The sequence below is a fragment of the Phocoena phocoena genome, chromosome 2 (genome assembly GCF_963924675.1).
Source record: "Phocoena phocoena chromosome 2, mPhoPho1.1, whole genome shotgun sequence".
NCBI classification, from domain to species: Eukaryota; Metazoa; Chordata; class Mammalia; order Artiodactyla; family Phocoenidae; genus Phocoena; species Phocoena phocoena.
In genome coordinates, this window is record NC_089220.1 from 25,302,771 (window position 1) to 25,326,254 (window position 23,484).

Here is a 23,484-nt window from a genome sequence, read left to right on the forward strand (position 1 = left end):
GCTTGGCTGCGTGCACGCGTGGGTGCGTGTGTTTTGCTGGAACAGGCACAGGGATAACAGGAAAGGAGGGGCCTTCTGGGATCACTACGACAGCCTTGAGGCGATAGAACTTGGAAACGAGCCAGTCCAGTTCCTCGGAACACCTCTGTCCATATGAAGCAGCCCTTCCCTCCAGGGATGACTCCTGTGAGCCGCGCACACGCCCAGCCAGGTGTGGGTGTGTCTGGAAGTGCGGGAAGTGGAGACAGAGCTGGAGGGCCTTCTCCTCTAGAAGGGCTGCCTTGGACCTAACCTCTGCCTGCCCCGCCCTCAACCCTGTCTTCAGAGCAGGGAGCCCAGCTCTAGAGAACGTGGGGAGAACAGAGCTGTCACGCTCGCCACACCTTCTGCTGCCCCTTTTGTACCTCTAGCTTGGCCCAATGTAAAGCAGCCCTCCAAGCCCACCCCCCAAACTCATCCCAGAACTTGCCTGGGGCTCCCCCACTCTTCAGCCCCGGTCCCTAAGATGGGCAACGACCCACATTCATGCCCTTTAGAGCACAGGAAGCGCTGTGCCACCATTTACACCGCTGCCACTGCCACAAGTGTGCGGGCATCGGAGTCACGTCCCAGTGGGCCTCCCACCCCCTCCTCGCCTGAGTTCTTCCTTCATCTCCCTGGGGCCCCCGCGCCTGGCCTGAGCAGAGGAGGCACCTTCAGCTTCTCGATGGGGCGGGTGACGTTGTACATGTCGATGGTGTTGATGATGATGGCAGGCGTGGTGAGGAAGAAGAAGAGGAAGAAGAGGAAGGTGTTGATTGCGATGAAGCGGGCCCACCAATGGAAGCGGCGGACAGACAGGTGTTTCCTGGGCGGGACGGAGGAGGGAGACGCACTTAGGACCCCGGGTCTCAGCCCTCAGACACAGCCCGTGCTGTTTCCTGTGTGTGGACCGGGCTGCCCTGGTCTAATTCAAGCCCGTGGGCCCACCCACACCTGCATGAGACAACCCTGGGCCTTCCCCTCAGTCACACCACTTGTAAAGCCTCTGAATATATCCCATAGGCGAGCCAAAAAAACGATCTGAATTCTTTCTGCAGGAAAAAACTCTTTCCCCAAAGGCTGGGTGCCTTCCACGCTTGTGGTGGGGTGGGCTTGGGCGTGGGAGGAGGCTGTGATGCCCACGAGAGAAACAGCCCAGTGGGGGCCGTGTGTGGGCAGTGAAGCAGAAGGACAGGCCCTGATTCCCTTCCCCGTCCTACGGCCTTCTTCAGTCCCAGAGGAGCTCAAAGGAGAGGGGAGGGACAGAGAGGGCTTACCAAATGATGTCTTTGGGGTGTGGGGCAAGGACAACCCTCCAGCGGTCGGATTTGACGACAGTGGTCACCGAGGACTGTTGGGCCGACACACCGCACTGGATGAACTTGTAATCCTCCAGGATGCTGCGGAGATGCGGGAGCAGACAGAGGTCCGGGGGTGAGGACGATGGCCCGCGGCGGGGGGAGGGCTCATGCCAGGGGCCTGGGGCCGCTGTGGCCGTCCCACAGGTAGAGGCTCATCCACTTCCTGGGAATTCTTGGAGACTTGGCTATGTCTCTCTCGACCTTGTAAGTGGGCAGTCCCCAAGGCCTAGTCACTGGACGAAAGGGGCATTAGAGGGAGGGCCTGTTCAGGAAAAAAGGGGGCCACACAGTTCTCGGTTCATGTCTTTTCCCCTTAACAGTAGTGACAGCACAAAGACGCGCTCTTTCTGTGAGGTTGACGGGAGAGGTACTCATTTCAGCCCCGTCTTCGTGTCCGTAGCTACCGACTATTGAGTTCTACACAGTGCATGACACTGTGCTAATCGGTGATTAACATCGTCTTAATCGCACAGGTTACTGAAGACACAGCCAAAGAGGGGCGGGTGCCGGCACTGGAGCCTCACCTTTGGTTTTCTAACTCACACATCTGCTGTAATTTAACCTTAGATGCTCTCTACGGAGAGTGTTCTCAGAGAGTTACTGTCCTATGTAGGTGTATTGTTTTATATAACACATACACTAACTAGAACACATATCCCTTCTTAACCCTCTGGGAGGAGGACAGGGAAGATATAAGTAATCAAATTTGATAGGTAAGAAATTTGAGGGTGTAAGTGACTTGCAAAATTGTACACAATTTTTTTGCGACTAAACTCTAGCCTGTGCCACTGTTCCTTGGTAGGGCTGGGGTGGGTGAGGACAAATGTTGTGAGTGATCAGGCTCCCTCGGGGAGAGGAGGGCCCCATAATCCTCAAAAGACTGATTCTGAGGCTCTCATCTATTTGACCCAGTCCTAAGGTTCCTTCCAGAACATTCCAGAGTGGCCCTCATCCACTCCCTATCAAGGTGGGGCTGCCAGAGGCTGGCGTGGAGGAGAGAAGAGGCAGTAGGGCTATGAATCAGGGGGGGCTTGCAGCAGGAGAGGAGAAATGGCAAGCAGGGCTTCTCTACCCTGACTCTGTCACTCGTGGTGAGGGGAGGGGTGATGTGCAATGAGGGAGAACTGGGTGCCATTCTTGTCAAGGCCCGGAGGAGGAACCAAGAGGTCAACAGCTACTCTGACCACTTCTGTGCTGGAGCAAGAACATATGGGAGTGAAGAGCCCAGGGCCTGGGCATCTCTGGAGACAAGCTGAGCCTGGCAGCTGGGGGAAGACGGATGTGGCCATGCTCTAGAAAGCAAGATGGCGGCTGCCATGCCCATGAGGAGCATGGAGGGGTCGAGGGGAGGGCAGAATATGGCGAACTGGAGGGAGGCTCTCTCTCCTCCTCCCCTTGGCTGGAATGGGGGTGAAAGAGGATGGTTTCAGAGAAGCAGAGGCCCGCTGTCAGGGCTGGGCTGGGCACAGCAAGCAGCTGGCCCCGGCACTCACTGCTTTGTCATCCTGGAGTCCTGGAAGGTGACAAAGGTCAGGTCCAGACGCTTCAGCCGAACGCGGTTGAGCTCGGCGTTGAACGCATCAGTCAGCTGCTCCTCCAGCTCACTATAATACTGCTCTGCATCTACCTGGGGTGAGATGCGGCCCTCAGAGCTGGAGCAGCCAGAGCTCCGGCCTCACGCCCGGACGTGAGGCCTCTCTCCACTCAGGCGGCAGGCCCGAGGCCTTGGTTCCATCCCCGGCTCCCTTGGAAGCCCGGCAAAAAGCTCAGGACCCCAGGTGGGCTCCAAGATCCCAGCTCTAGAAGAGGAAGAGGCTATGACTCTGAGATTAGCTCCCTGCTCTTAGATCTAGCGAAAGCGAGGCATCGCTGGGGCTAAGGGGGTGCCTTTGGACTCCGAGTAGCCTCCAGAGGAGTGATAGAATGTGTCTGTAGCATTTTCAGGAAAGGAGATGATTCTTTTTCTGGACTCGCTGGAGTTCAGTCCTGCCAAGACCTCCTTCTAGCCACGGTGGTTGGGCGGTAAGACTGAATCCACTGCTTTTAAATATTCCTGTCCTAGCTCTCTGAAAGCCTGAGGCCTGGGAGCCTATAGCAGCCTGCTGTGTCCTCGCTGGTCCTCCCATCCAAGCCCAGGGGGGGCCAAGAACAAGCATCCCTGGATCGCTCTGGAGGGGGCCCCAAGGAAGACTCCTCTCAACAGCGAGATAGGACGGGTGGAAAGGAAAGCGGGAGCCAGGTGCCGCAGCACGGAGCAGACCTGAATGAGGCCTGTGGCCCCAGGGTGCGGGCAAGGGGCGCTGCCCAGAGCCCTGGACAAAGCCTGGAGACCCGGTGCCCTAGCCCCTCCACTGTGTCCCCCGATGCCCTTGCCAGTTACCTCTTTAAAGCAAGCCCAGCACTTGCAGAAGCACAGCCGGGAGCAGGGGTGGATCTTGATCATCACCTTCCCCTTCTTCTTGGCCTTGGCAGTATAATAGAGCCGGCCCCGCATTGCATGGCGCCTGTCAGCCAATGGGCAACGGGAGAAGGATCTTGTGGTCAGGGTGCCAGCAGAGCCACAACCTCTCCTTCTCTCCCCACCCCAGATTCAGACAGGTCCCGCTACAGCCTCACCTCTGATCGTCCAAGTCAATCAGGGTCCTGACGTCGTAGCAGAAGTGGACTCTGGTCACGACGCACCCTGGATAGGCCTCACTGAAGCCACAAACATGGAGGTTGAGCCATTCTGTAGGGCTGGGGACCTCCCCCCTCCCCACCCCCCACCCCCTACCCAGAGCTACAGCCTACAGGGCTAGGGGGCTCAGCTATACCCATGGTTCCTGGTGCTTGGATGGTAGAATCCACCCCTTGCTCCTAAGGCTGGATGTCAGGGTTGATCCCTGTTAATCTGAGAGTTGCCACATCTTCCCCAGGTGACACAGAACAGGGCCAGGGAGCAGAGCTGGAAACTGCTGCTCACGGAGAGATAACTGGCTCCAGTGGCTAGGAACTTGGGTCACAAAAGTTGCCTCAAGATGACCCGCTCTAGATAACTGCGGTCTGGCAGCTCGCTGGGCTCCACAGTTGGAGGTACAAGGGAAAGGCATCCCCCATCACACCCACGTCATGCAGAAATTCCCTGACTTCAGAAACCCTGCTCCGGCCCCAACCAGGGCCTCCCCATTCTTAAAGGTTGATCCTGAGCTGAATCTAGGGTGACCCACAGCCCCACTCCACCGTCCTGTGCATCACTACCCACATGAGGACCCAGGCAGGGTTACCAGGAGGATGCAGTCCATGCCTCAGCCCCCCCGACCCACTTACTGGAAATGCTTAATGATGATCTCCGGGTCTTGGATGTCCGTGGGGACATAGGTGATCATTAGTGTCCTTGTGACCTAGGTGGGGAAGGTCAATGGAGAAAGAAGCCTGTGCTCACACAGGACTCCTGGAGTCTGGGTCTTCAGGTGGCCCAGAACCACCTGGAGTCGGTTTTCTACTCACATCAGGCCACCTCCTTGCTGGGTAAGCCAAGTGTCAGCTTCCCCAGCCTGTGTCCCTGAGGTCAGCAGGCCGTGGGAAGCTGCAGCCAGGGAAGCCACACCTCTGTTAATCTCTGTGCCCCCCGTGGACCCCTTGCCGTAGACGGCTGTGATGGAGGGCGGAAGAGCCAGAGGCTGCAGACAGGGCCTGGGGAAGGACCACAGCCCACGCCCTGCAAGGGCTCTGCTCATACTGTTTTGCTGATTTACAATCTCCCCGCACCTCCGCTGCTCCAAGTGACGTCCCACCTCGCTGGGTCGTCTCTCTCATCAGACTGCGCCGGGGAGTTAGGAGGTGAACTGGACTCTGGGGAGGGAATGTGGAAGCCCCTCAAAGTCCACATTTTATTCTGTGAGTGGGAAATGTCTTCCTGAGCCATCGCCTCAAGGCGACAGTCTGGTAAACTGTGCTGCAAGAGAGGGGAGTCTGGGCAGAAGAAGCTTCTGGTGGCAAGAAGGAAAGCTGAAGTGGCCGAGTCCAGACTGGTCAGGGGTGCCCAAGCCTCAGGCTGAAACATTCGGGATTACCTTTCAGGGGTATGTGCGTTTGCATTCTGGGGTGGGGTAAAGTGAATCCGTCCTTTAGGATGGACAGCTTGCAGGAGCTGATCTCGCTTTTACCTGCCACCGTCCACCGCAGAAGACCCTACCCACCTAGTGGTCCTTCCTGGGATCACCTCCCAAATAAGTGAACGCTACTCAAATCCCTGTCTCAGGGTCTGCTTGGGAGGTAGGATGGGGGACACACAAACCAAGACAGTGGGGACAACACTGGGGCAGGACATGGGGTCTCTGACCTCAGGGAGATGGTGGAAGGGCAAGGAGCTTGGGCACAGCAAGTCAAAATATCTACCCAGAGGGTCAGCAAGGGGCACTGGCCGCTGAAGATGGAGGCCCCCTGCAGGTTCAGGGCTTAGTTAAGCCTTTAGTTTTCTGATGGTGGGGAGGTCCAGGGGTCCTTGGAGAGGGTCCAGGGCAGCAGGGGTGCAGGGGGAGGAGGCACCTGGGAGCAGCTATTTACCAATTGGTTTGGAAGTGTATTAGTGGTTTAACAGCCCAGACAGATGTGCCAGGTGACGATTCCCAGGGATAAGCAGAGGAGGCTTGCCCTACTCAGGTGAGACTGCCCCCCCCCCCCAGGTATGCAGAACACACCAAGCTGGGATGCCTCCGAAGTATGGGAGTGGGATGGTGTCCAGCTGGGGAGAGCCTCTAGCCGAGAGGGTGTTGTTCTAGTAGCTCTTTTCACTTACTCACCTTGTAGCTCTTCTTGGGCACAAGCCCTAAACAGTGATGAGTCATGAAGAGGAAGTTGGTGACAAAGTATAAGAAAGCGAAGAAGCTGTGCAGCCACAGGAACTTACTCCTGCCAAGAACAAGACACAGGAGGCGTGAGACCCCCACTTCCACCCAACACGGTCTCCCCAGTGCCACCCTCTCGTGCCTCCAGACCCTCAGGCACCTTGGAAGGGAATGGAGAAAGGGATGTCCACTCCAATTAATAGAGGCTCACATTAATTGAGTGTTTACTATACGTCAGGCCCAGGGTGGGACTAGATGCTTTGTGGACATCTTCTCACTAGACTCTTGTACCTCGTAAAGGTGGTACTGTGAATGTCTTCATTTTACCCGTAGGGAAACAAGGGCTAGAGTGACCGCTTGAGGTCACTCCTAGCTGTGGCAGTGCCGGGAGGTGAGCCCGGAGCTGCAGAAGCACTTACACTCTTCACGCCGTGTCGTGCTGCCGGCAGCTGTGGCTCAGGCCGCCCCCGCCGACCGTGAGGACAGCAGGAGGGGCCACCCGGCCTCTCTGGTAAGGGACTCCGGGGTCACACACAGGCCTGCAGATTCGGCCCGCCTCCCTGGGGTAGGAAGAGGGCTGGCCCTTGGGCTCTGTGCTCACGTGATGCTGTCCCAAGGCATCCAGCCAGGATGACTGCTCGGAAATAGGGCCCGCCTTATTTGGTGCAGTTGGACGAGAGAAAGGCTGCCTTGCTTCAAAATATCTCCTCACCACTGTCCCCGCACTGGCATTTCACCTAACCTTCCCCATCTAGTTACATGTTTCTCTCCTCAGTGTTCTCAGAGGGGGCAAGGTGACACGGTCCCTAAGGGACATTCCAGCTCTCTGCCAGTATGGATTTACAAACGTTGAAGGCTCTTCGCTGCCCTATTAAAATTCACTTCTAGTTGGGAAGTTGTAGGTGCCACACCTACAACAGTGGCCGGCCTGGGAGAGGCTGGTAAGCTCCGCTCCGGTGTTGCCAGTACCCGGGAAAGAGTTGGTTGAAGGTGGAGGCGAGAGGGTGCCCAACCATTCTGCTGAGTTTGGACTTTGATGGATCTGGAATTTGATGGAGTTTGCAGGGGTGCAGGGGCAGGGGACCAGGGGTGGGGCAAGGGGAGGTGGGGCAGGAGCGTGCAAACCCCACTCACACCTGCTTCAGGTACTGGAAGTAGCGCTTCAGCTTTGTCAGGAAGTCGGCCAAGCCTGGCCATGAGATCTAGGGGAGGACTGATGTCTCAGCCTGGACCGGCAGGGCCGCATCTGGCTCAGTACAGATTGATCTGGTCACCAACTGGGTTGGCTGATGTTAAAATCCACAGGTTCCCGGACCATGAGGGCTGGAGGTGGCTTAGAGGTCATGTCCAACAGCTCTTCCCCCGCCATGAACTATGGATGAAGCTCAGAGCGGGAGGGTGCACTGCCCCAGACCCAGGGCCGGCTAATGGCAAAGCCGGGACATGAACCCAGCTCCTGTGGTTCCTTAGTCTCGCTGCTGTGGGAGTCAGGTCTGAGCTTCACTCGGTTATATGAGGGTTGACCTGAACCATTTTGTGGGCAGGGAAGCAATACCTTAAACCTCTGCTTACTGCTGGGAGCTGGACATACTGAGCAAATAGGACCATCTTTGCAAATCTTCAGGAGTGACCGGTTTAGGCAGTTCCATCCATTACAGAGATGGGGACACTGAGGCACCAAGAATACCTCCTTACCAAGAGGATGCAACTTCTGGCATCCCAATTGGAACCTGGGCTCCCAAGGAAACCAGGCCTTTCTTATCAGCAGAGTGGGGCTCATGCTCCGGACCCACGCATTGGACCATCTCTCCACGCTAACACCCAGCCCCCAAGCCAGTAGAATGGGAGGTAAGAGGATCAGGTACCTACTCTGTGGAGACATTGACAATGGTGGTCCGACCAAAGTGACTATTCCAGTCTGAAAGAGAAGAAAGTTGCTGACCTCAAGCCTGGCACCTTGACTGGTTGGGTGCCAGACTTCAGGATTCCTGAGTGAATGCCCGGGGTCTAGAGATGCTTGTCTACGTCCTGGTCTTCCTTCTAGCTCCCCAGAGCTTGTCCTCAGCTTCCAAACAGCCCCATCAGAAGCCTCCTCTCCTCCCTGGGACTGCTGACTGGGGCTCCTCGGCTGTGAAGCAAGACCGAGCATTGGTGCGGCAACCCCAGAGCATGACTGACTCAGGGTAGACACCGGTGAATGCTTGTGGGAGGGACCCGGCAGCCCCACCATGAGCGGAATGATGAAATTAGCAACACTGTTACTGCTGGCAACAATCACAAAACCCAGAACTTCTGAAAATGCATTGCTGCCTCATTCAAACAGAGTAAATCCTTCTGGCTGAGTGTATCAGTATGCTGGTTTAGACATCTCCAAGTTTTATGAAATCATACTATCGTTGCCGTACTATCATTGCCAACATACTAGCTCTTACGATGAGAATCTGGGAAGGCAGGGCTCAGTAGTTATTTACTCTGGTTGGTGGTATTTGGTAGCATGAGAAATGGATGCTACCTTGAAGTAACTGAGGTCTACCTCCGGCCGAGGAGAAATAGGTGGAAACTTGAGCAATCAGGGTACACCTGGCTGCCACCTGGGCACTTAAGGTGCTATCTTGTACCACCTAGTTGTATGGGCCTCATACAGCTCTATGTTTGCATTTCCTAGTGAAACCCTGGCTGTTATTCAAAGTGCCCACTATCAGGCACTGTGCCAACCACTTGACACACATTGTCTCTCTATCCCTATGACAGTTGAGGAAACTGAGGCCTGAGGACACTGTATAAGATGAAATAATTCTCTGGGAAGCAGACGTGGGTAAAAGTTGGGGAACCATGATTTTTCTGTCTTTGAAGTCCAAGCCCTCACCCACCACATTATTGTGTGAAAATTTACCCTGTTATAAGGAGTGTGGATAGAATCCCTGTGAGAAATTCTGCATGCTGTGTCCATCAGAGTGGGTACAGAGAGAGATCAGGTCCAGAGATCTTTGTAGTGGGTCACATGTCATAACAAGGCCTCCAGGAACACCTGGACAGGTGCAGTGTGGGGTCATAAACAAACATTCAGTTTTAGACTGAATTACTACTATCTGCCTTCTGTGTGCCAGGCCCTGGGCCAAATTTATACCAAAAGAGGTATCATCTCCGGTTTCCATGTGAGAGAACCGAAGCGTGGGTTGCCTAAGGTCACATAACTAATTTTGAGAAGTGCAATTAAAATTTAGATTCCTAGACGCTCAAGACCCAAGCTCTGTCCTGCCTACCGGGCTGCCTCTTAGGTCTAGTGGGCCGGGCCCGGGACCTGCTGAGCTCTGCCTACCCAGAACATTTCCAGTGTAGTTGATGGGCAAAATGATGCCCAAGGAGGGGATGCAGAGGATAAGCACAAGGATGATGAGATGATACTGGAACATGATGTAGATACGGGCATCGTCTCCACACTTGCTAATCAGATCTTCGTTCCTGGAAGAGACACAGAGACAAGGACATTGCTCAGGAGCCAGTGTGGCTACAACGGAAGTCGGAGGTAGATAGAGGAAAGGGAGAGAAGATGACCACCCTCCCCCCGAGTTTTTAATCTTTAGAGATATCACCCTTCTCAAAACTTGTTATGCCTGAAATGTATTTCACTGAATTTCACAGGCATATCAAAGATAGAGGCTACAGATACACTCCTGGGAATCCGGAAGCCCTCTTAAATCAGGCATTTATTTCCTCTTTCATTGCTTCTTCAAACATTTTGAATGCTTCCTATAGCGCAGGCACTGAATAAACCATTAGTGATAACAGGATTCATCCTATTTTTCAAAAAGTTGTTCCTTAAATTAAAAAGGGGTACTTAAAGCCACAGTGAGGTATCACTCCACACTCCCAGAATGGCCAAAGTTGGAAAGTCGGTGAGGAAAGTGTTGGTGAGAAAGTGCTGGCAAGGGTGTGGGATGCCGGGAGCTCTCTCACACTCATGGGCACTTACTCAGCTTTGGATAAGAGTGGACATTATCTACAGAAGTTGACTATAAGTATACCCTATGACCTAGCAATTCCAGTCCTAGGTTTATACCCAACAGAAATACATGCACATGGGCACCAAGAGACATGTATAAGAATGTCACAGACGCGTTATTTGTAACAGCCCCAAACTGGAAACAACCTAATTGTCTATCAAAGGTAGAATGGACACAAGAATTGAAATATATATGTAGTGAAATATATATATATATATATAGTGAGCTATATATATCACATTATATGTATGTAATGAAATACCATACAGAGATAAAAGTGAATGACCATAGCTGAACCCCACAAATGCAACGTTGAGTGAAAGATGCCAGGCACAAACAATACATACCATATCATTTCATATACAAAGTTCTAAAATAGGCAATATTGAACTACAGAGTTAGAAGTCAGGATACTGGTTACCTTTGGAGGGGCGGGAGGTGATAGGAGACTGGGAGGGAGAAGGAGGAGGGCTTCTGGGGTCTTGGCAATGTTCTAATTCTTTATCGGGATGGTGCTTGTATAGGCTTTGCTTGTGATGACTGAGCTGGACACCTTTTTTGTGCACTTTTCTGTACGTGTGCCATAGTTTACTCACCCTTGCCCTCTGATCAGACCTGAAGGTTGCATGCAACTTCTAGCATTCAGTCCAGGATTCAGATTTATTTTTCAACAATATTACAAAGAGCATATCTTCAAGGCTTTCAGTATCACCATTTAGGTAATTATTTAGAGCTCTCAACCTTTTTTTAACTTCAAGCAGTTAAAATACTTCCTGCCTTGGACTTGAGAATTAAATCCCAAGAATGGGGTGGATGAGAACTGGTGAGAAGGGAGAATGGGGGAATGTCCCCCTGCAGGCTTGGGGTGCCAAGATCTGCTCACCTGATAGAAACAGTGTGCCAGAGGCAGGGTGAGAGCCTCCAACCAGGTGGAGGGAGCAGAGGGCTGGACGGGACGAAGAACACAAGAATCTCCTTTCTGGGCTGACAATTCCCGCCTCCCCACTGGGCCCATTGCTCCATCTGCACCGGAAGCGGAAGCGCAGGTTATACTCAGCAGCCTATCTTACAGTTCTGAGGGAAGCCTGAATTTTTGAGTCTGCCTATACATATTCCTCTACTCAATTCTGTTCTCTTCCTGCCACTCTTTAAAGTGCCGGCCCCATGACATTCCAGGCATCACTCTTTCTCCTACTCACAATTAATGCTCATCTCTGCTCTAATCACTTCCTCTCCTCTACCTCTTGCTGGAGACTTGCTCTACCTGTCTCATCTTTAAATTAACATCCATCTGTCTCTACAGATGCTCACACTCCTTCCCTTTCAACTACAGCCAGGTTCAAGTGCTCATTTGCTGCTCTTAAAAAACAAAACCCCAAGAAACTCCTTAAGCATCCACTCCTTCACCAGTTTCCCTTCAAGTTCCATCCAATATCCTTCCTTCCCTGCTCCCACCCACCTCTTGAAAAAGATGGCTTCCATTCTCTGCCTCTACTTCCTGGACATCTCCTCGTCCTGGAACTGCGCTCCCAGTGGAGATTCGCATCTCCAAAGCCGACATCCTCTGCTGAGTGCTCATGCTACTCAACCTTGTAGGGCTGGAGGCTGCTGACCACACCCTGTCTGGACCTCGCGCCTGCCTGGCTTCAGTGAGCCCGTGCCCTAGAGGTTGCCACCTTTTCCTCTTGTCCCAACCGGTCTCTTCCTTGGGCCCTTTCCCTTGGGTGTCCCGTCTGCTCCCATGACTTCAACTACGACCTCTGTGCACCCATATCCCAAGTCTAAATCTCTAGCTCCGACCCTTCTCCTAAGCTTTAATCCTGTTTTGCAACAGCCTGCGGTCAACTCACATGCTCACCCTGGCCCTATGTCATTAATTTCCCAACTCATCATATCTCCTCATCTCCCAACTGGTGGTATTATTACCCTCCGCAGAAACCAGACCTCGATTTCTCCCTTTTTCCTAACCAGGTGGAAGCCAGGTGGAAACAACCCATTGACTGTTGTTACCCCATCATCTCCCTCCCCACGTCTCCTCCGCGTTGTTTCCCTGGTCACCACCACCTCTCACCTGGACACTGGAAAAACCTTCTTAGCTGCTCACGTTGCCTTTGGACTCTTTCTACTGCCATTCACCCCTCATGCCCCTGCCTACAAACAGACATCACCTGAGTGTCCCGCTCAAAAGTAGTCACTGGCTCCCTGCTGCCTCTAAATCAAAAGCCAAGGTTCTCGGTATGGTAGTCAAGATCCCAGCTGATCCTTCCGGCCCAATCTTTCATCCCCTCTCTTGCTATGTACTCTTGTTTCTAGCCACACCAGAAGATTTACCATTTCTGGACACTCCCTGCCCATCTCTGCCCCAAACCTTTGCTCATGCAGTCCTTAATTTCTGATGGGCCCTCCACATCACAACGGTCAAAATTCTTCCCATTCCTCAAGGCCTCGCTCAAAACTATGCTTCTTCTGAACCCCCAAATTGGAATTAATTTCTCGCTCTCCCAAATGCCCTTTGCCCAGCAGTTATGCTCTCCCCATTATCAATCATGTGTAGCAGGTCTTGTCAACCCATGTTTTTCTAACTAGACTGAGTGGGCTTTGTGCACTGGGACTTTGGCTTCTGCAGGAAAGGGCGGTCATGAAGAGGGGCATGAGAGACTGGAGGTATAGGTTTCTCTTAATAAAAATGTATTTATGCAAGCTTGTGCACGTTTTAAAAATTAACAAAGCAAAACCAGAGAAGGTGTCAAGAAATAAAAGTCTCCCCTCCACTCCCCCAACATGTGGCTAGGATTCCCACCCACGCACAAACTAGCTGTATCACTTCCTCGGGACTCTGGTGAACGATGAACGAAGACGAGAGGCCAAGGCCATGGGGAGTCCTCCACCAGTGGAGCTGGGGCTCAAACCCCAGAGGCTGCTGGTCCCAAGCCCAGCTCTGGATTCCCAAGGCCCAGTCATGGTATCTTGTGCCCCCAAAGGGTCCCAGGCCCTTCAACAGGTCTGGGGAAAGACAGGTGCCCTGGTGTAGCTCATGTGGGTGGATGGGATCTTGCGGCAATGTCTGAATGCTCCCAGCACGGCCCTTGAATGGTGTGGGCATGGAGGTACATGAAGGAAGAAACCCTAAGGGCCTTGGCAAAGCAGCAGATGTGCAGGTCCAGGCAGGCCCCTGGTGCAGGCGGCCTCTGGGGAGCACTGAGGCTGCACCCTAAGGCAGGCATCACCAGGAAAGGACGGACCCTGGACGAGGGGTTCGAAGGACAGGCAGGGCAGGCCAGCTGGGGGATATTTAGGGAGAGCCCAGGAACACACAGCGCTCTGAGGTGGAGACAGCTGTGTGCACACATGTAAGTGTGTATGCACGTGTGTGTGCATGTGTGTGGAGGCATGGAGCTCTGACAGGTGTCTGCTCTGCGGAGGCGTCTGGCTGGTATGAGGCCATCGGGAGATGACAGATGACTCGGGGTCTCTCTCCTTGCCAAGTGGGGTCTCACATTAAAGAGATCCAGAAGGTGTGGTGGGCCAGGGGCTGTCCCTCCGTAATGGGCATGGAGGCTGGGAGAGGAAGCCTGCCCTTCCGCCTGGTGGTTTTTGTTTTTTCCATCTAGGCAAATATGAGGAATGATGTTCATGGAAGTAAAGCAAAGAGTACCTGAGAAGGATTTCTTTTTCCTCGTGTGGGCTTCATAAAAGCATGGAACACCAGAAAGCGTCCCCTGCCAGGGCTGGGCTGCGGTGGGCAGGGGGAGCGGGGAGTGGACGTTGGGGCACAGAATTTAGGCCCAAGGCCTGGTCCTGCAGGGCAGGAGACCCTGTCCCCACCCTCCCCCAGATAAGGCTCAGGAAGCTCAGGCACTTACTTCATGGTGATGGTGTTGAAAAACCAGGAATAGAAGCCCTGGGGAAAAAGGAGAGAAAGTGTGAGAAAACCCAGCGCTGGGGCATCTGAGGCAGTGAGGCAGTGTCCGGGGCTTCCTCCCCCGGCAAGGTCTGGACTGGAATCGGTGCTGAGGGAGATGTCTTTTCAGAAGTCGGGCATCCTGTTACAGCGAGTGGTGGCTTAGAGGGTGGGCCTCAGACTGGAGGGAGAGAAGGGACTTCGGGGTGGACGTCAATTGCTTTCTGTCTGTCCCTCGTTGCTTCCTTCTGGGAAATGCCCCTCCCCTATGCATGTGGCCCGGTGGACTGTCCGTCAAGAAGGTGTCTGCTACCAGTGGTCAGTTGACCAACGGGAACATGACCCAAGAGGGGCCAAGCAAAATGCTCTTAAGGGGACTGATATGGGTGTTGGGAGAAGGGTCTTCCTCTGAGTTCTTGCATCTCGGTCAACACCAGGCATCCTGGCGGGGCTTGGTGAGTCTTTGATGCCACATGCAGGAGCCTGTCTGAGATAAAAAGGCTGCTCAGAGGAGAGAGGACCACAGAGGGGATCCTGGTGGCAATGCTGGACTTCCTGGATCTAGCTGTACCTGAAGCAGCTGCTTCCCTTAGATTTCCCCGCACTCAGGCCACACATCACCCTTTTGTTATAATGCTAACTTGAGCTGGGTTTCTTCTTCTGCATCTGGGGGTCCTGTAGATTATACATTTCTCTCAGGGTCTTGCTGTCTGGAGTTTCCGGGTGGTGGGAAAAGGTGGCCTCAGCCGGGGGCTGGGAGGGGCTAGAGAGGCAGTCAGCTCGGGAACTGTATGCATAGGGTAGGCAGAGGGCCACAGCTCTGAAAGCTGCCAGATGTGGTAGCTGCTTCAGTTACCCTGGTGCATGCTTCCTTCTGGGATCCCAGGGGGTTTGGCAAAACCTTGGAAAAGGCTGCAGCTCTTGATTGGGTCACGAGCCCATCAGCGACCCAGGCAGGCCCACTTGGTTGATAGTCCCCCAGAACCACATGGATTGGGGAAGGCATATTTCCCAAAAGGAAAAAATGAGGGGCAGGCAAACATGGAACAGAAGGAGGTTCCTTGCTCCCTTAGGTGTGAGGCCCACCTTCTAGGCCTCCTCCCTGTGCTGGGTGGGTTGACAGTGGGAATGCCCATCCGGAATGTCCACTGTGGGGGGACCATTTCCCCAGCTATATCCTAGGGAACTAAAGTAGGGATAAAAGCCCGGGTATGAGGCAGAGCGATGACGGGAAATGGCATGATGGTGGCAGTGGCGACTGGGAAAGTCCCAGGGAGGGGGTGAATTGCTAGACAAGACTTGGGCTGAGAGTCTGGCCACCCCTTCCCTACATGGGGAGTCTTTCCTAACCTCCCACCTCTGGGCCAACATGCAATTCATTAAGGGAGCAAGCAGGTTTGCTGACGGGCCCTAGTGGATATGCAGAGTGGAGGAGTATCAGTGGGAGGACAGAGGTAGTGAGTAGAAGTGTGGCCTATGTACCCATGAAAGGCACATGGACACAGATGTGTGAGTGACCAGGTATGGACCCATATTCTCTCTTTCTCTCTCCCTCTCTCTCTCACACACACACGTGCACACACACACACACACACGCACACACACACTCCCCTGCATACATCTTGTACCTCTGAAAGGCATAAACCATTCAGAAAACTTGGCAGCCGAACAGTGGGCCTGAGAAGCAGACACATCTCTCCTTTTCTCCCCACCCCGTGGAAATGGCCACAGGCTCCCAGGAGCCAGCTCAGCTGACAAGCCTGAGTGACAGCGGTCAGTTCACTGCACCCACCTCGGTGGCTCCATCGTCCCCACTCCCGCCACATCTGCCCTGACTTGCTGAGGGTGCTATGAGGAGACCTGTTCACTTCACCCACTCCACTCAGCCTGGCTGAGGCCTCGCCATCTGCCTGGGGCCCTGCAGGGGCTACCTCAGCGCACTCTTCCTCCGTGTCTAATTCCTACCCTCTTCTGTGTGACTACCCCACTGCTGCCATCATGATTTATCTTCTAGATATTTTTAAAATAAAATGTCGTTGTACAGAAAAAAAAACCACACAAACCTGAAGTGATGTTTCTAAAGCTAAATCTGAGAATTGCTTTGCAAGGTAGGTGTTACTGTCCTTATTCGACAGAGGAAACCTCCAGGACGTGAACCTGTCTGAGGCTCCCATTCTTGTCAGGGGCAGGTCTTGGCAGGTAAAGGGACCAGGTCTCTTGGAGGGATGAAAATTTGCTTCCAACAAACACATATCAGATACTAATTACATGACAGGCTGGACCAGGTGCTGGGACAGTGGGGAGTAGGACCGGTATAGCTCTCAGTGGGGGAAGTGGGCACACTAGATTAACTGTGTAGATGAGGAATCATCACAGACTGGGTTAAGAGTGCTGAAGAAAAGGAATGCAGGGACTTCACTGGTGGTCCAGTGGTTGAGAATCGGTCTTGCAATGCAGGGGATGCCGGTTTGATTCCTGGTCAGGGAACTAAGATCCTACATGCCGCGGGGCAACTAAGCCTGCAGGCCACAAATAGAGAGAAGCCCACTCGCTGCCACGAAAGATCCTGTGTGCCGCAACTAAGACCCGACGCAGCCAATAAATAAATAAATATTTTTTTAAAATAAAATATACGCTATCTAAAAAACTTAAAAAGAGGGCTTCCCTGGTGGCGCAGTGGTTGACAGTCCGCCTGCTGAGGCAGGGGACACGGGTTCGTGCCCCGGTCCGGGAAGATCCCACATGTCGCGCAGCGGCTGGGCCCGTGAGCCATGGCCGCTAAGCCTGCACGTCCGGAGCCTGTGCTCCGCAACGGGAGAGGCCACAACAGTGAGAGGCCCGCGTACTGCAAAAAAAAAAAAAAAAAAAAAAAAAAAAGGGAGGGAAGATGATCCGCTGGCTCAGGTGTTTCTGAGAGATGAGAACTGAGGAAAGCCCATTGGATTTCATCGCATGGGACCGTTGGTGGCCCTGGGGCTGTCTGGGTGGGAGCCACGTGTGAGGGGTTGAGGGTGAGAGGGAGGTGAGGATGTGGAGACAGCAAGCCAGACCTCTCTTCTGGAGTTCAGCTCGGACCAGCCCCGAGCACCATCTAGAGCGCTTTAGCTCCACTCCATCGCTCTGGAGGGCCTTCCTTGCTCCCTTTCTCCTTCGTGCACTTACTGCCACCACCTTCTCGGCACCCTAGGAGGCAAGTACAGTCAGTGTCTCCATATTTCCGATGGGGAGACAGGCTTGGCAAGGTGGAGGCATTTGTCCAAGGTCACGTTGCTAGGAGTGGTTGGGTGGCTGATTGCAAAGCCCCAGCTGATGAACCCGCTCCTTCCTGCAGATGCCCGGACCCCTGCCCCTGCCCTCACCAGGCCCAGGACCACCCCAGCACCCACCTTGTCCCTGTGTTCCATCTCCAGGGAAATATCCGAGGGAGACGTCTTCTCGCTCTGCTCCCCATAGATCAGCGAGGTCAGGCTGTCGGCCAGGAAGGGTAGTGCGGAGGTGGAAAAGGAGAAAGTTCTTAGGTGCCAGCCTTGCTCCCTGGGCTGAGGGCTGTGGTCCCCTCCTGCCCAGTAGCAGACACGCCTCAACGTGTTTGCTGAGCACACAGCTCTGGGCACAGACAGGTGGCCAATGCATCTTGGGAGCCATGAGATCCAGAAAGGCTGAGATCTGAGAAAAAAGTGGCCTCGTGCCCAGAGGTGGCTGCTCTCCAAGTCACCCTAATGCAGGGAGGGCTAGAACACAGGCAGGGGTGGTAATGAGATGCCACCTGCTGACGAGACACCTGTGCAGTTTGGGCACTGGTCAGAGCCGTGTCCTGGTCATGGCAGCACACCCCCAATGAAGCAAGCAGCTCACTCCCGACTCCCAGCCTCTCCTCACCTGTCGTTGTGTATCAGCAAAGCCAGGCGTCCGTAGTCCCATGCGGCTTTCCGGAGGAAGGAGTAAACCAAGACGATGACCTATAGGTCAGGAAAAGCAATATGGCGCAAGAGAGCTCATGGATGCCTTCCCCTCGACTGACCCCTGAATTCCCATGGGGAAGACTGTCCCTGAGGTCCCCAGGGGCTCCCCCCTAGGTGGCCAGCTCTGTCCGGGTAGGGGTCATGCCTTCTGCAACTCTAGATTCCCAGTGCCCAGCAGCATCCTAGCACAGAGTGGATGCTCAGAGTGGTTGAATGAAGGCGCTGGTGGCATGTTTAGAACAGTGGACAGAGCACTCGTTGAATAAATCATCCAGGGGACAGATGGGAGGCTCAAGGGCACTGGCCAGGGGGACCTTTGGACAAGGGTGCAAGGAAGAGAATCAGGGATTCCACTGCTCCTGCAGCCTCCTCTTCTCCAAGCCCACCCACCCTGGGCCTCCCTGGGCAGGACTGACATTCAGAGAGTTCCCACCACTGTGGCTGGCATCCACGGACAGCTGGGGCCCCTTGTATCACTTGTGAAAGCTGGACCATCCACCCTGGGTGAGACCTCTCTGTCTGCCCACTGCACTGCCCAGAACTCACCACCCACAAGATAACGTTGAGGAACAGCACAGTGGGGATACCCCCAAAGGGCTGCCCCTGCAGGACAGTGCTCCGAGAGTGGAAGCAGTCGTCAGCCGAGAAGTTCCGGGACTTTTCCACCATATTCAGGTTGCCCGGCAAGACAGTCATCCTGGGAGGCTCCCTGGTGAACAGAGGGGTTTCCAGGTCAAACATGAGCCCCACCCCCTCCCCCATTATGCAACACGCAGAAGCCTGCCGGGGAGCTGGGAGGGGTGCGCTGAGCTTATAAATGATCAAGGCAGGAGGCTCAGCCCTGAGATGGCATGCAGCCCTGTCCTTTAAGACAGGGGTCCCCAACCCCCTGGTGGGACATCACACAGCAGGAGATGAACAGCGGGCCAGCAATTACAGCCGCTCCCTTCGCTCGCATTACCGCCTGAGCTCCGCCTCCTGTCAGATGGGGGCAGCATTAGATTCTCATAGGAGCGGGAGCCCTACTGTGAACTGCGCATGCGAGGGATCTAGGTTGCGCGTTCCTTCTGTGAATCTAACGCCTGATGATCTGAGGTGGAGCTGAGGCGGTGACGCTAGCGCTGGGGGGCGGCTGCAACTACAAATTATCATTAGCAGAGAGGTCTGACTGCACAAAGACCATAATAAATCAGTCGCTGGCAGACTCATATCAAAACCCCATCAGTGGGTGGCAAGTGACAACGAGCTCAGGGCTCCCACTGATTCTGCATTACGGTGAGTTGTATAATTGTTTCATTACATATTACAATGTAATAATAACAGAAATAAAGTGCACGATAAACGTATGTGCTTGAATCATCCCCAAACCATGCCCTACCCCCGCCCCCAGTCCACGAAAAAATTGTCTTCCATGAAGCCGGTCCCGTGTGACAAATAGGTTGCGGACTGCTGCCGTAAGACGCCACTTCCTCAAACCCAGGGCCAAGATGACAGAAGAGCCCAGATTCCCTGGGAGAGTATTTATTTTGTACCACTTGTAAAATACACAAAGCAGTCGTTCCAATGGGCCTTCCTACTTCTACCTTTGTGAAGCTTTTCTTGTATATAAATGAACAAGCCTCACAAAGGTCTCAGAGAGGAAAGATTCAGTTTAGAGGGTGGAACCACTGCATCACGGGGTGCCGCGCAGATAGGGCCACTGACGATCATCTTTAACGTCTTACGATTCTCTCATCTACTTTCCAAGAAAGGCAATAGCTCCCAAGACTAAGTAAGGAAAGGAGGCAGAGTGCCTGACACACGGCAATGACTCCCTGTTTCACCTAGAACTTGAACCGGGGAGATCAACACCTGTTCACGGTCGTGAGCCAATACAGTGAGTCAGAGACTCAGATGCAGAGCTCGTGGTCACGGGCATCCGTATTCTTCAGGCCTGGGTAAGAGCGGAAAGTACGAGCAAAAGCTGGATGTGACCAGCAGCTGCTGGGACTTATCTGCAAGGTTGCTCTGATTTTAAAAGATCATTTGTTTTGGCTCCAGACTGCATCACATCCTAGAAATTCTTCACTCCCATTCAAGAGAAGTAGGCTTGTTCATTCGACAAATATTTGGTGAACGACTGCTTTGTGCTAGACTGATGCTGGTGGTATATCAGTGAACGAGATTAAAAAATCCCTCCCTCGTGGGATTCTAGTGGGGAGAAACAGTGCAGGGGTCAGGGTGAGATTAGGATTGTAAAGAGGGTGATTGCGGAAGGCTTCGCTGAGAGGATGACATCTGAGTGAAGACTTGAAGAGAGGGGAGCAGACCATGCAGCCGTGGGGGAAAGACACTGCAGGCAGAGCAAAAGCCTGGGGGCAGTAGTAGTGGTGGTGCAAGCTTGCCTGGAGCAGAGGAAAAGCTAATGGGCCGGCGTGGCTGGACAGGGGAGAGTCAAGGGCATGGGGGGGTACCTGAGCAAAGGAGTGACATGAAGTGACTCATGTTTTAAAGGGGTCACTTTGACCCTGGCACTGAGAATAAATGGGGGTGAGGGCAAGCAGAGAGGTCATTTGGGAGGACTCTGTGGCAACCCAGGCAAGAGATAGCGGTAGCCTCGGGCTTCCCTGGTGGCGCAGTGGTTGAGAGTCCGCCTGCCGATGCAGGGGACGCGGGTTCGTGCCCTGGTCCGGGAGGATCCCACGTGCCGCGGAGCGGCTGGGCCCGTGAGCCATGGCCACTGAGCCTGCGCGTCCGGAGCCTGTGCTCCGCAACGGGAGAGGCCGCAACAGTGAGAGGCCCGCGTACCGCAAAAAAAAAAGAGAGAGAGAGAGATAGTGGTAGCCTGGACTGCGAAGAGAGCTGGGAGGTGGTCAGATTTTGGCAATATTTTGAAGGTGGAGCCAACCAGATTTGCTGATAGATTGAACGGGGAGCGTGAAAGAGAGGAATCCAGGATGACTAAGGCTTGTGGACTGAGCAACTGGAGGTGCTGCCATTGGATGAAAAAGACAGGAAGTGCTGGATGGGAAGTGCAGGACGGCGGGGGGGACCGGGAGCTGGGTTGTGGACATGCCAGGCAGGCGGCTGGATATGCGTCTGCGGTTCAGAGGAGAGACTGGACACACAACATGGGAGTCGCCAGCATGGAGACAGATGACGGTTCGAGGCGTAGGACTGGATCACTGGAGTGGAGAGTGAGGGTCAAGTTCTGAGCCTTGCAATGCTGCTCTAATATATACAAGTTGGTCAAATGAGGAGGAAGCAGAAAAAGAGACTGAGACGAGCAGGCAGTGAGGGTGGAGGAACAGCAGGAAACGGTGCTGTCCTGGAAGCCAGGTAAAGAAAATGCTTCCCGGAGAAGGGAGGGACCAGTTGTGCTGATGTGGTCAAGGAAGAGTAGAACTGAGGAGGAGCCATAGTTGAAGCAACGTGGAGGTTATCGGTGGCCAGACTAGAAGAGCCGCAAGAGAGAATGATAGGAGAGGATTTGGAGCCAGGGGCGTCAGCAACTCTTTCGAAGAGCATGGAGAGGTGGAAGTGGTTAGGAAGGGAGAAATAGCTGCGCATGGTATGCTGATGGGAGCGATCCAATAGAAAATAAAAATCTGGTGATGTAAGAGATGCAGGATCACCAGAGCAAAGTGAGGATGTAGGAGGGGTTGGGAACTAGTGCCCAAGGAGAGAAGTTGGCCTCTGCTGAGAGCTGAGGGCGGATAGCTGACCCGCGGTAGCAGGAGTGCTGGTGGAGATTGTGGACATGCTTTCCTTACAGTTTCTATTTTCTCAGTAAGAGAGGGAACAAGGTCTCAGGTGAGTGTGTGATGCTGGTGGTAGGCAGACGTGGGCTGTTTGAGAACAGGAAGAAAGGTAGAAGCAGAAATCCAGAGGAGTGAATGGGTTAGGGGAATGTAGCAGGACTGACGGGCAGCTCTAGGGGCCCGCTGAGGTTCACGGTCTTGAATTTCCAACAAGAGCAGCCAGACTTACTGTGCATTTCCCTCAACTGTATCCATCTGTGTGCTTACAGGTGTGAAAGAGTCACACAGGCAGTTTTAACCAGGGTAGAGGTTTTCCCAAGCAAGTATGAGAATGAAACAAGAGGACTGAAGGTGCAAAGGAGTAATTTTAATGACTGGCCGTGGAATTTAAGGCACGTAAGGAGAGAAATGAAACATGAGAAGGGCGAGGAACGGTGAAAGCTGTTGGAGCTCCAGTGGGTAGAAGAATTTTTGAGTCCTAGAGGGTGTGAGTTGACAGATAGGAACTGGCTGTTGGAAAATGATCTGGGTGATGTTGAGATTAAGAAGGGATTGCAGTTATTGGTAGTGTTAAGGTCTAGGGCATTTCCATGGAGTGAGAGGTTGAGTAGTGTCAAAGAACCATGGGGCTAGACTGTTAGACCATCTCTGTGGATATGTGGATACTGAAATCAGCAAGAATGAAGACAGGAGCAGTAGTGTCATGACATTGAGGCAGGAACTGAACTCTTCCAGGAAGGAGGGGTGTGACCCGGGTTGGGGGGTGTAGATGCCTATGACACAGAGGGGGAGCAGGACATCTAGGCTGACACCCGTGGGTACAAGACGGGGGCTTTTGCAGGGAGGAGGGAAGAATAGTCTGAAAGTTACAAAGAAGAGCAAGAAAGACATCTCTCCCATCCCCAGGTCCATGGTATTGGGAGAGAAACAGAAACCACTCCCGGAGAGGGTGGTAAGGGTCCTGGGGAGTCTTGGGTTTCAGTTCCCAGTGAAAAGGTGACGCTCTGAGGATCTGGGGGGTGTTTCTGGGCACCGTGGGCTCTGGCACTGAAACCCAGTTCCAACTCCTACTTGCCAAGCGACCTGGAGCAAGCTCTTTATCCATGCCTCATTTACTCATCTGTAAAATGGGGATGGTGCTATCAATTAGTACCCACTTCACAGTGCTGTTAAGAGGGATATGTGGATTAAGGTTTATCAGTCATGGAGAAAAATGCCTGGAACACAGGAAGTATCACATAGATATCTGTAAAGTGAAAAGTGGACACAGAGTCCCAGGGGACACATTGGAATGGTTCTAGGTACTAGGGATGGTTGGGTGCTGGGGATGGAGAAGGGAATAAAGGTAAACGGACTGGAGTACAGGAGACAAGAGGTGGCCCGGGAGTCTGGATTCCCTGTGCTAACTCACAAAAATAGGGGAAAAGGGTGTAATGAGATTAGTCCTGGAAAAAGGAAGGAGGACAACACCCGCCTCCGGATCAGCATCTGACGGGAGCAGCGAGCCTCTTGCCTACCTTCTTAAGTTTCCCTACTTTCTGCTCCCCTCTCTTTCTGCCTAGGTTGCCCACAGTTTAATTATCCCAGGTCACTGGTTTCCACGCATTTACACTTACATGTTGTTTAGTTATCCCAGGTCACTGGTTTCCACGCATTTACACTGACATGT

General features: G+C 53.5%; 1 protein-coding gene across 1 annotated transcript in view; it reads right to left on the bottom strand.

The window, feature by feature from the left end:
- Window positions 1-18,771, bottom strand: part of TMEM63C (transmembrane protein 63C) — a 31,883-nt gene extending 13,112 nt beyond the window's left edge. The window contains exons 1-13 of the mRNA XM_065871877.1: window positions 18,622-18,771; window positions 17,993-18,072; window positions 17,500-17,581; window positions 14,076-14,113; window positions 9,528-9,670; window positions 8,078-8,126; window positions 6,164-6,272; window positions 4,689-4,762; window positions 3,999-4,079; window positions 3,763-3,886; window positions 2,876-3,009; window positions 1,299-1,421; window positions 694-847 (exon numbers count right to left, since the gene is read on the bottom strand). Of these exons, the coding sequence (XP_065727949.1) occupies window positions 694-847; window positions 1,299-1,421; window positions 2,876-3,009; window positions 3,763-3,886; window positions 3,999-4,079; window positions 4,689-4,762; window positions 6,164-6,272; window positions 8,078-8,126; window positions 9,528-9,670; window positions 14,076-14,113; window positions 17,500-17,581; window positions 17,993-18,072; window positions 18,622-18,771 (1,341 nt within the window). The remainder of the gene's footprint in view (window positions 1-693; window positions 848-1,298; window positions 1,422-2,875; window positions 3,010-3,762; window positions 3,887-3,998; window positions 4,080-4,688; window positions 4,763-6,163; window positions 6,273-8,077; window positions 8,127-9,527; window positions 9,671-14,075; window positions 14,114-17,499; window positions 17,582-17,992; window positions 18,073-18,621) is intronic.
- Window positions 18,772-23,484: the final 4,713 nt, after the last annotated feature.